Source organism: Dipodomys spectabilis, unplaced genomic scaffold (genome assembly GCF_019054845.1).
Source record: "Dipodomys spectabilis isolate Male_0828 unplaced genomic scaffold, ASM1905484v1 ptg000512l, whole genome shotgun sequence".
Lineage (NCBI taxonomy): Eukaryota > Metazoa > Chordata > Mammalia > Rodentia > Heteromyidae > Dipodomys > Dipodomys spectabilis.
Window position 1 is genome coordinate 937,336 of NW_024871189.1, and position 10,886 is coordinate 948,221.

The window sequence follows — 10,886 nt, forward strand, 5'->3', positions numbered from 1 at the left end:
CACCACACTCTCACATCAGACCAGTGGGCTTGGACCTCCCTCCCGGTCACTGGCTGCCTCCCGCCAGCCGGAGGGCTTCCGATCCCCCCAGAAGAACTCTGCAAGCCGATGTTGGTAGCGTCATGTCCTGGAGCCCGGCACACAGGGGAACAGCAGGGAACAGCAGCCACAGAGGACTTCTGCAAAGACTAAGTAGTGCTGGGTGTAGTAGCACAGGCCTGGAATTCAACCCCAGGGAGCCTGAAGCAGGAGCATCATGAGTTCCAAGCCTGGACTGCGTAGCAAAACCTGTCTCAAAAGGGAGGGCAGAAAGCGGGCGCCGTGGCTCACGCCTACTACGCTAGCTGTTCAGGAAGTGGGGATCCAGGAAGGATCAAAGCCAGCTGGGGCAGAAGAGTCTGAAAGACGACCATCTTCAAGCAGCCAGGAAAAACATAGGGTAGAGGCCTGGCTCAAATGGTAGAGCACCAGCCATGAGCTAAGAGAACAAGCCCCTGAGTTCAAGCCCTGGTTCCAGCCCAGAAAAAAGAGATGGGGGGAGGGGGGGAGTAGGCAAAGCAACAAACAGAAAACCTCTTATGAATTTTGAATTTTGACATACGGGTCTCTGCCCCCTCCTTCTCCTCACCCTCCTGCCTCTCATCTTTTGCTGTGTGTGTGTGTGTGTGTGTGTGTGTGTGTGTGTGTGTGTGTGTGTGCATTTCCTTTTAAAAGAAACCATTCTTAGCTCATGGGCTGTACAAAAAATAGGCTCCAAGCTGTGGTTTGCCAAACCTTAGCTTACAGACAAGACTTTCGAGATGTGTCACCTCTATACTGGCAGAGCCCTGGGAACATGTGTGGAAGTGGATTCTGGAGTGTTAGGCAGAGGAGGCTGAAATAGAACCCCAGCTGGGCCTCCCCGGGTGTAGCTGGAGCCCTGACCTCCGGCTCATTCACCTGAGGGCCGAAGCCGGGGCTCCAGGCTCCTGTGAGTCGTGAGTGTGAGACTGGAGGCGTCCTCAGTGCTCCATCAAGAGTGCCCTGCACATGCCCCAAAGACACACCCTTTACTAGGGCCTGAGAACCACATGGACGAGGCAAGTCCCTGCTGAGTTTCGTAGGCCAAAGCATGCGGGCTGGCATGGGCTCCATGGCTTCCAGTGGACAGGGGGTCCGGGCAGGAGAAGCCCTGCAGCGGGCCGCTGGGCAGCCTGCAGGACCCCTGGGAACGCAGCCCATTGCTGTGCTGTGTGCCCTGAGGGACAGAGATCAATCTTGAGGTCTGGTGGCCAGTCTGGGTTGCCAGGGTGGACTGGATGGGGCCTCTCAAGTTATACCGTGATGGTCACGCGACGGGCCCAAAGCCCTGGGCCTCCAGGAAGCCCTGGACTGGAGGTGGGGCCGGAGAGCGACCGCCAGGCCACCCCACAGGGCCCATGGGGGGGGGGGGGGAGGGAGGAGATGCGCGAGCAGCCCGGGAACCAAGCTCTGGCTGGAAGTGGACTTTCACAGGTCCTGGAGACCAGAGCCGATTTATGGGGCTGGGAGGACATCTGGAGCCTGGGCCCGTTGGACCCCCGGGGGTGGGAGCCCTTACAGCCTGCCTGGGGCCTGCACCCCGTCCTGGAGTGACCAACTGGATGCGTGGCAGAGCAACCGCAATCATCCTGAGGTGTGGGGCAGGGACCCCTTCCCGGGAAGCCCCCCCCCCCCCCCCCCCCGCAGCCGCGTCTCTGGATCCCAGGCAGGGACCCCTTCCCGGGAAGCCCCACCCCCCCCCCCCCCCCCGCAGCCGCGTCTCTGGATCCCAGGCAGGGACCCCTTCCCGGGAAGCCACCCCCCCCCCCCCCGCAGCCGCGTCTCTGGATCCCAGGCAGGGACCCCTTCCCGGGAGGCCCCCCCCCCCCCCGCAGCCGCGTCTCTGGATCCCAGGCAGGGACCCCTTCCCGGGAGGCCCCCCCCCCCCGCAGCCGCATCTTTGGATCCCAGGCAGGGACCCCTTCCCGGGAAGCCCCCCCCCCCCCCCGCAGCCGCGTCTCTGGATCCCAGTAGCTGTCCTGTCCCTGGTACCCCTGGCCAGGCCCCCGAGGGAGAAAGGCTTCTGCCAGGGAGAAGCTGGGGGCTGCGCCAGCCCTCCCAACCCTGGGCTGGTGGGGGGCTGGGGCACTTGAGGGGCTGGGAGACTGGGGGAGCTGGGGGGCTAGGGAATTTGGGGGACGGGGATTTGGGCTGCTGGGAGGGCTGGGGGGACTGGGGACTTGGGGTGCTGGGGGAGCTGGGGCACTTGGGGTTCTGGGGGAATGGGGGATTTGGGGAGCTTGGGGATTTGGGGCGCTGAGGGGCTGGGGGGGCTGGAGGGCTGGGGAGCTGGGGGGCTGGGATGCCGGCCCTCCAGACCCCGAGCTGGCGGGGGGCTGAGGGTGCTGGGGGAACTGAGGTCTGGGGAACTTGAGGTGCTGGGGAGTGAACTGGGGGTCTGGGAGATTTGGGGCGCTGAGGGGCTGGGGAATTGGGGGCTGCGGGATTTGGGGGCTGGGGGGAGCTGGGCGCTGGGGATTTGGGGGCTTGGGGGACTGGGGCTCCGGCCCTCCCGACCCCGCGCCGGCGGCGGCAGGTGGCCAGCGAACACCTGCAGTTGTCAAACTCGAGTTCTGAACCGCAACGCCACCCGCGGGCCGCATCGGCGGGAACAGTGGTCAGCGCCCCGGGCAGCGCGGGACGGGGCGGCGGCGGGGCAGCGGGGCGGGGCGGGGCGGCGGGGCGGGGCGGAGGGGCGGGGCGGCGGGGTGGGGCGGGGCGGTGGGGCGGGGCGGAGGAGTGGGGCGGGGGCGGCGGGGTGGAGGGGCGGGGCGGGGAGGGGCGGCGGGGTGGGGCGGCGGGGCGGGGCGGCGGGGCGGCGGGGCGGGGCGGGGCGGAGGGCGGAGGGGCGGGGCGGGGCGGCGGGGTGGGGCGGGGCGGCGGGGCGGGCGGCGGGGCGGGGCGGCGGGGTGGGGCGGGGCGGAGGGCGGGGCGGGGCGGAGGGCGGGGCGGGGCGGCGGGGAGGGGCGGGGCGGCGGGGTGGGGCGGGGCGGCGGAGCGGGGCGGGGCAGCGGGGCGGAGGGCGGGGCGGGGCGGGGCGGAGGGGTGGGGCGGGGCGGGGCGGCGGGACGGGGCGGGGCGGGGCGGAGTGGGGCGGGGCGGAGTGGGGCGGGGCGGCGGGGCGGGGCGGGGCAGCGCGAGGCGGCGGGGCGGGGCAGCGCGGGGCGGCGGGGCGGGGCAGCGCGGGGCGGCGGGGCGGGGCGGGGCAGCGCGGGGCGGCGGGGCGGGGCAGCGCGGGGCGGCGGGGCGGGGCAGCGCGGGGCGGCGGGGCGGGGCAGCGCGGGGCGGCGGGGCGGGGCGGCGGCGGGGCGGAGGGGCAGCGCGGGGCGGCGGGGCGGGGACCCGGGGCGGGGCGGAGACGCTGGGCGGGGACGCGGGGCGGGGACGCGGGGCGGGGACCCGGGGCGGGCGCGCGGGTGCTGCCGGGTGCGCTTCGCGTTCTGCGGCGCGGGGCCCCGCACGGCCGCCGTAGGGCGGGCCGGGTACGGTGGCCGCGGAGCGGCGGCGGCGGCGGCGGCGGCGGGGGCTCGGCCGGCCGCGCGGGGCCGCCATGGGCAACCTGTTCGGCCGCAAGAAGCAGAGCCGGGTCACCGAGCAGGACAAGGCCATCCTGGTGAGGAGGCGGGGGAAACTGAGGCGCAGGAAGCGCGCCCGGGGTCCCGCCGCCGCGTCCTGCGGGCCGGCCCGTCCTGTGCGGGCGCTGGGGCCGTGTCGGGCCGTGTCGGGGCTCGGGCCGTGGGGGCGGTCGCGAGCGCGAAGTGTGGCGGGCGCGGCCTGGGGTAAAGAGCGGCTTCCGGGAAGGGCCGGGCGCGCCCTCCGCGAGCCGCCGGGTCCCCCCGCGCGCTGGCCGGGGACCCAGGGTCGCCGGGGTCCCCCCTCCTACCCCCCGCGCTGGCCGGGGACCCAGGGCCGCCGGGGTCCCCCCTCCTACCCCCCGCGCTGGCCGGGGACCCAGGGTCGCCGGGGTCCCCCCTCCTAACCCCCCGCGCTGGCCGGGGACCCAGGGTCGCCGGGGCCCCCCTCCCTCCCCCCCCAGGGCCGCCGGGGCCCCCCCCCCTCCCCGCTGGCCGGCCCCCCCTCCCTCCCCGCTGGCCGGGCCCCCCAGGGCCGCCGGGGCTCCAGGCGAGGAGGGCCGTGGCACGTTGGTGCCCGAAGCCCCGGGCGCCCCCCCCCCCCCCGGGCCCGAGCCTCTGCCCCGCCGCGCGCCCTCGGACCTCCGCCGCACTTCCGGGAACCCCCACTTTCGGGGGGCCCCAGGGGCTGCCGGTGCCGCTCCGACCCCATCCCGCCTGAGGCCCCTCCCCGCGGCACCCGAGCCGGGCCTTGGCGACCTGGGGGCCAGAGCGGTGCGAGAAGCCCGCCTCCCTTGCGAGCAGCGGCGGCCGGCACCGGACGGGCAGGCGGCGCGGGCGCCGGGGCAGACTCGCAGCTGGCCCGTCCCCAGGAGCCCCGCCGGGGAGGCGGTGCCTTCCAGCAGCCGAGCCTCCGCCCCGCGGCCGGCGGGGCCCCTTGACCGTGGCTGTCCCGGGGGGCGTTTCCCTGAGCGGTGTGCCCTGTGTGCCCCGCGTGCCCCGCGCGCCCCGCGAGCCCCCTGTGCCCCGCGCGCCCCCTGTGCCTCGCGAGCCCCCTGTGCCCCGCGCGCCCCGTGAGCCCCGCGCGCCCCGTGAGCCCCGCGCGCCCCGTGAGCCCCCTGTGCCCCGCGCGCCCCCTGTGCCCTGCGCGCCCCGTGAGCCCCGCGCGCCCCCTGTGCCCCGCGAGCCCCCTGTGCCCTGCGCGCCCCGTGAGCCCCGCGAGCCCCTGTGCCCCGCGCGCCCCGTGAGCCCCGCGCGCCCCCTGTGCCCCGCGCGCCCGCCCCGTGAGCCCCGCGCGCCCCCTGTGCCCCGCGCGCCCCCTGTGCCCCGCGCGCCCCCTGTGCCTCGTGAGCCCCGCGCGCCCCGTGAGCCCCGCGCGCCCCCTGTGCCCCGCGCGCCCCGTGAGCCCCCTGTGCCCCGTGAGCCCCCACGCGCCCCGTGAGCCCCGCGCGCCCGGTGAGCCCCGAGCGCCCCGTGAGCCCCCTGTGCCCCGTGAGCCCCCTGTGCCCCGTGAGCCCCCTGTGCCTCGTGAGCCCCGCGCGCCCCGTGAGCCCCGAGCGCCCCGTGAGCCCCCTGTGCCCCGTGAGTCCCGCGCGCCCCGTGAGCCCCGAGCGCCCCGTGAGCCCCCTGTGCCCCGTGAGCCCCCTGTGCCCCGCGCGCCCTGTGTACCCCACGCGCCCCGTGAGCCCCCTGTGCCCCGTGTACTCCGTGTGCCCCGTGAGCCCCCTGTGCCCTGCGCACCCCGTGAGCCCCGCGTGCCCCGTGAGCCCCCTGTGCCCCGCGCGCCCCGTGTGCCCCCTCTGCCCCGCGCGCCCCCTGTGCCCCGCGAGCCCCGTGCCCCGCGCGCCCCGTGAGCCCCCTGTGCCTCGCGCGCCCGGTGAGCACCGCGCGCCCCGCGAGCCCCGTGCACCCCACGAGCCCCGCGTGTCCCATGAGCCCCGCGCACCCTGTGCGCCCCGGCTCCTCCCAGCAGCATCAGGAGTGACCACGTTTCGGCCGGAGGGAAGTGGCCTAAGCCGGGAGGCGTGGCCACGGTTGGAAATGTGGCCTGCACCTCGTTTCTGGGCAGCACGGGGTTGGGAGGTTGACGGAGGGTCCTGCCACCCCGAGCGGCCATCTGGTCCGTCTGGGCAGAGGGCTGGAGGCGGGAAGCGAAGCCCACGTTGAAACCCTGAGGCAGTGGCTGTGGCAGCCCTCTCCCCAGTCCTAGTGCGGGGGAGACAGAGGCAAGAGGATCGCAAGTTTGAGGCTGGCTCAACCATTGAGGCCCCAACCTAAATGAAAAGGGGGTTCAGGAGGGGAGGTAGCACGGGCTGGTGAGCTGCGTGCTCTCGGTGTGCGACCACACTCACCTGCCCTCAGTGTCACTGTCTACAGCCAGGGTCCCCCCACCCCCACCCCATGGGCCCCTATGGGGAGCGGAAACATTTCCAGTGAGGAAACATTTCCCGAGGTTGCGCTAGTCTCCTGGGGAGCAGCTCCGGCCCTGGCAGCCTGATACGCCCCTCGCCTGGCCAGGGCCGGTGCGGGCGCCGACAGCCGCTCTCGCTCTCGGCAGCAACTGAAGCAGCAGCGTGACAAGCTGCGGCAGTACCAGAAGAGGGTCACGCAGCAGCTGGAGAGGGAGCGGGCCCTGGCGCGGCAGCTGCTGAGGGATGGCCGGAAGGAGTGAGTGGGGCGGGGACGCGGGCCTCCCTGGGGCGGGCTGTTCCGGGAGGGCACCCCATCACCTCCGGCCTCCCCTGCAGACGGGCCAAGCTGCTGCTCAAGAAGAAGCGGTACCGGGAGCAGCTCCTGGACCGGGCGGAGAACCAGATCAGCAGCCTGGAGGCTATGGTAGGCAGACCGGGCCTCAGCCAGGAGCGCCGAGCCTCCAGGGGTTGGGCAGGTTGGCTCTGGCAGGAGGGAGGGAGGGCCAAGGACTGGCGGCCCCTGGGTCATGGGGGCAGGTCAGAGGCCAGCATCCCTGGGGCTGGGCTCCCTGCCCGATGGCTCACGCTGCTGTGTCTGCTGGCAGCCCCTCAGCCCTCCAGCCCCCAAGGGTGGCGGGCAGGGGTGCCAGCGGCCCTCAGCAAGATGCACGGCCCTCTGCCCTGTGGCCGGCAGAGACCGCAGCCCCTCCCCTCCCCTCAGGTGCAGAGCATCGAGTTCACGCAGATCGAGATGAAGGTGATGGAGGGCCTGCAGGTGGGGAATGAGTGTCTCAACAAGATGCACCAGGTGGGTCCTGCCAGCACCGGGCACCCCTTCCGCAGCGGGCCGGTGGGCGCGTGCAGGGCCCAAGGTGCTCGCCAGGAGCTCGCACCAGGCATGGCGTGCATTTGGCCCAGCCCAGGAGGTGGCTCAGGGAGGGAAAGGCACGGCTGGGGCAGTGAGAGATGTGGGTGGAGGAGGGTGAGGCCCGCGCCCCTGAACTGGCCAGGGAGCGGGGGGCGGGGGGGGGCTGCGTGGGCACTCGAGAATGGAGGCGCTGTGTGGAACCCGGAGCTGAGGAAGATCTCCACTGCTGCTGTCTGCGCGTGGCTGTCAGGGTTGTCTTGGGCACGGGAGGTCTGGCAGCCAGCGCCTGCGCGGGGCAGGCCTCGCCGAGCGAAAGAGACACACGCTGTGTCTTGTGCCTGGCATCACTGAGGCAGGAAGGGCCGGGCCGTGCAGTCCTGGCGGGGAGCCTGCCCTTTGACTCACGGCTTCCACGCCTCGTCCTCGCAGGTGATGTCCATAGAGGAAGTGGAGCGGATCCTGGACGAGACCCAGGAGGCTGTGGAGTACCAGCGGGTAGGTATGGCTGCGGCAGGCCCCCACCTGCCAGCCCCTCGCTGCCGGCGTGGCTGCCCCCTCCCCTGGGCCCGACGTGACAGGCCTTCCCCCGGCTCCTCTGTGCAGCAAATCGACGAGCTGCTGGCGGGGAGCTTCACGCAGGAGGACGAGGACGCCATCCTGGAGGAGCTGGACGCCATCACTCAGGTACCGTGCCCCGGACCGGACACAGCGCAGTCACGGTGCCAGACCTCCCGGCCGGCCTCCGCCTGCACTGTGTCCACACGTTTTACTCCAGCCCAGAGTCTGCTTTTGCACCTGAGGACCTCCCTAGAGTGACTTGGCCTGGGCTGGCAGCTAGAGAAGCCAGGGGAGGCGCAGGTGTGGGCGCCCTCCCCCGTCCCGGGGCCTGGCAGCAGTGGGGCCCGGGTCTGCCCGCCCACTACCCAGCTTTCCTGCCTTGCCTGCCAGTCCTGCGCTTCCTTGCCTCCCTCCCCGCTGTCTGCTGTCTCTGGCGCGCATCAGGCCTCTGCGCTGCCCCTATGGCCCGCGCATGCGGCCCGGAGCCACCTGAGGACCCAGGCCTTTGGGCCTGGCGGGGAACGGTGCTTTGAGGTGTGTGACCTCCGGTCTGTGCGGCCCAGGAGCCCGCAGGCAGGCAGGCAGGCCGGCCGGCCAGCCGGGAGACGAGGGGCACAGGGTGGCAGAGGGCCCCCCCTCCCCCGGTGCTGCCATGGCGTGTGGGCACGAGTCTGCGGGCTGGAGCAGGAGGACCGCCCCCTGCCTCTCGGAGCCAGGCTGGGGAGGAGGCGGGGCTGGCCCTACTGCCTTCCTTTTGCTTCTTGTAGGAACAAATAGAGCTGCCGGACATTCCCTCGGAGCCCCTTCCAGAAATAAACCCAGGTACCTCGGGGCCACGTCTTTTTGAGCGTTGGGGCCACACAAGCTTCCTGGATGGGGAGGATCAGGCCCGAAGGCTCCGGGGTGGGTTGGGCTGGGCCACGGCCTTACGTGGCCTTACGTGCAGCGTTCACACCTTGCCAGGCCCAGCCGGGGGCGGGGGTCACATGGTGAGAGCCGAGCTGCTCACAACACGCAGCTCGCCAGGGCCCGCCCGCTCCACGCGCTAACGGGGGCCCGGCCAGGACTGGACCCCGCCACCGGCCTCTGCCGCGGGCCTCCGCCCGGCCTCCATTCCCTCACCATAATTTCCATGCTTGCTCCTGGAGCAAGCCCCAGCATGGGCGCGTGGGGGGAGCGGCGGGGGCCTTGTGTATCACTGTTCTCCTTCCTCCACAGAGAAAGTGTCTGTCCGCGCCAAGTCCAAGCAGCCAGAACTGGTGGCCGCCTCATAGCGGGACTTTTTGCTGCACTCGCAGGGTTTGAGGCCTGCCCAGGGGGCTTGGCCGCGCGGTGACCCTGAGGGCTCGGGCGGGCTGCTTCGGGCAGCGACAGGTCCAGACCGCTCCATGGCGGCCGGTCCCTCGGCCTCCACGGCCCAGCGTCCCCGCCCCGCGCTCCGGGCCCAGCCCGCATGGCTCACACGCGGCTCAGGCTCTTCCGTAGGGAAGGATGCCGTGGGGCCTGGGCCTTCGCTTCCTCTGCGGTCTTTGCTGCTCACAGAGCTGGCGGCCGAAGGCGCCCAGCTTCCTCGGTGTCCTGACGTCCTCCGCGTCCCCGCAGGCTGGACACGGAGGCGCGGAGAGCGGTTCCCGGGCTTCCCGGGCTCTCGGCCCCCACCTCCCAAGGCCGACCCTGCCGCATGCAGGACTCGCGCCACCCAGAGGAAGGATGGCCCACGCGCAGTGCGGGACCGGCTCCCACTCCCGGAGCCCCCGAGCCCCGCGGCGGCTGCTGGGCCCCGGCCAGGACAGTGGCCCAGCGCCTGGACGGGACTCCTCCGGCCGGCCCTCACAGGCCTGTGAGCAGCAGAGGCTCCCAGGCCTCACGCACTTTTGGGGGCCTGCCAGAAGCAGGGCACCCCTTCCCCCACCCCACGCAGGCCGGCCCCTGTATTAAAGTTGGCCCTGCACGGTCTGCTGCCTCACCGATGGTGCCTCAGCACGGGGTGGGGGGGGGGGGGGGGAAGGGGGGCGGGGGGCTGCCCTGCCGAGACAGGGCCCTGGGCCGCCACACGGGCGGGGGGGGGCGGGGGGGAGCGGCCAGGCTCAGGCGCCACACCTGGGAGGGGTGGGAGGGGTGGAGCTGCGGCCCCCGCAGCCCTGGGCCCTTCAGGTCACCTGTGCCCACACCTGTGCCATCCTAATTCAGGCAGAATGGGTGGCTGGCAGGCAGGGCTGCAAAGTGCCAGGCCTGAGTGTGGCTCATGCCAGGGGGCACGGGGCACTGCCGGCCTCCAGGAGCTGGGACATCACCGTGCACCTCCAGCAGCCACTGAGACCTTAGCATCAGTTCCTCCCCCCCTGCCTCCCTCCCCCCCCCCCCCACCAGGCCTGGACCTGGCCTCACGGTCCCTGGTGGAGGTGGGCAGCTAGGAGCTGTTCCCCAGAGAGGGGGGCTCAGCCCCAAGCAAGGCACTCCCCATCGCGTCCGACCCTAGCCAGATGGGGCTACAAGCCGAGAAGGGAGGCACCCTCACTCAGGCCGAGGGACAGCCATGTCCCCAACCGAGCGGCTCTGCCCTGGCGCCCCAGAGCCGGGCACAGGGCCCGGCCTTCCTGCCTGTCAGCAGTGCCTGGTGCTGTCCCGAGCTCGTCCTGGTTCCTTGCGCCCTGGTGGACAAGGGCCTGGCGTGGTCCCCGCAGCTCATCCAGCGCAGCCCAGTCCTGCACTGGGTGGAACTGCAGGGCGGTGCCCATGGGGGCCACTGCTCAGGGGGACAGCCACTCGGACGGCCCGGGGAGCCTCGCAGGGCCTGGGCAGGCCGGTGGGTGGGAGCGCAGCCGCCGTGGTGCGGTGTGGAGCGGGTGCCCCGGCACGCTGCGGCGTTTGGGGCTGGGCAAGGGTGGCCGAACCCCAGGGGCACTCTGCCTGGCTGTCTGCTGGCCACACGGCCAGGCTGTTCAGGGGCATTGGCCGGCACAGGCCCACGCTGACTGAGCCACTCGAGGGCCGCGCAGGCCCCGGGGTGGTCACCGCTGGCTCCGCCCCTGGCAAGACTGCAACCCCAACACTCGTGCTGCCCTGGTGCTCAGCTGGACACAAGCCCGGCCCGCAGCGCAGGCCAAGTTTGCCTCAGCCCCGGAAGGGCTTCTAGGAGGGGTGGGGGCCCCAGCCAGCCGGCCCCTAGGAAAGGGCGCTGTCATGGCTACCTGGGGCTTCCAGGACACAGCAGCCCTGGTGTGGGTCTGGGTAGCACTGGGGGACCCCAAACCCTGCCACACCTTGTGCCCTTCAAGTCTCCCCCGACTGGAGGACAAGGACTGTGTTCCCTGCCGCCCCTCAGCCCTCCATCCTGAGGCCCTGAGACACCCGTGGTGTCCACGGAGGACGGGGCCGCGTGCTGGGTGCCGGCGTGTCGTCCAGTGCCCTGTCACA

The 10,886-nt window shown here is 72.7% G+C and overlaps 2 protein-coding genes across 2 annotated transcripts in view; both read left to right on the plus strand.

The window, feature by feature from the left end:
* Rptor (regulatory associated protein of MTOR complex 1) overlaps positions 1–9,425 on the plus strand; it is a 313,102-nt gene extending 303,677 nt beyond the window's left edge. Inside the window, exon 35 of the mRNA XM_042669964.1 lies at positions 8,896–9,425. The gene's annotated coding sequence lies outside the window, so the exon portion shown is untranslated. The remainder of the gene's footprint in view (positions 1–8,895) is intronic.
* Positions 3,549–9,425, plus strand: Chmp6 (charged multivesicular body protein 6). The gene is made up of 8 exons (XM_042669979.1): positions 3,549–3,673; positions 6,190–6,299; positions 6,380–6,467; positions 6,765–6,851; positions 7,341–7,406; positions 7,515–7,595; positions 8,237–8,291; positions 8,688–9,425. The coding sequence occupies exons 1-8, from the start codon at positions 3,611–3,613 to the stop codon at positions 8,741–8,743; spliced, it is 606 nt and encodes a 201-aa protein (XP_042525913.1). The 5' UTR covers positions 3,549–3,610; the 3' UTR covers positions 8,744–9,425.
* Positions 9,426–10,886: the final 1,461 nt, after the last annotated feature.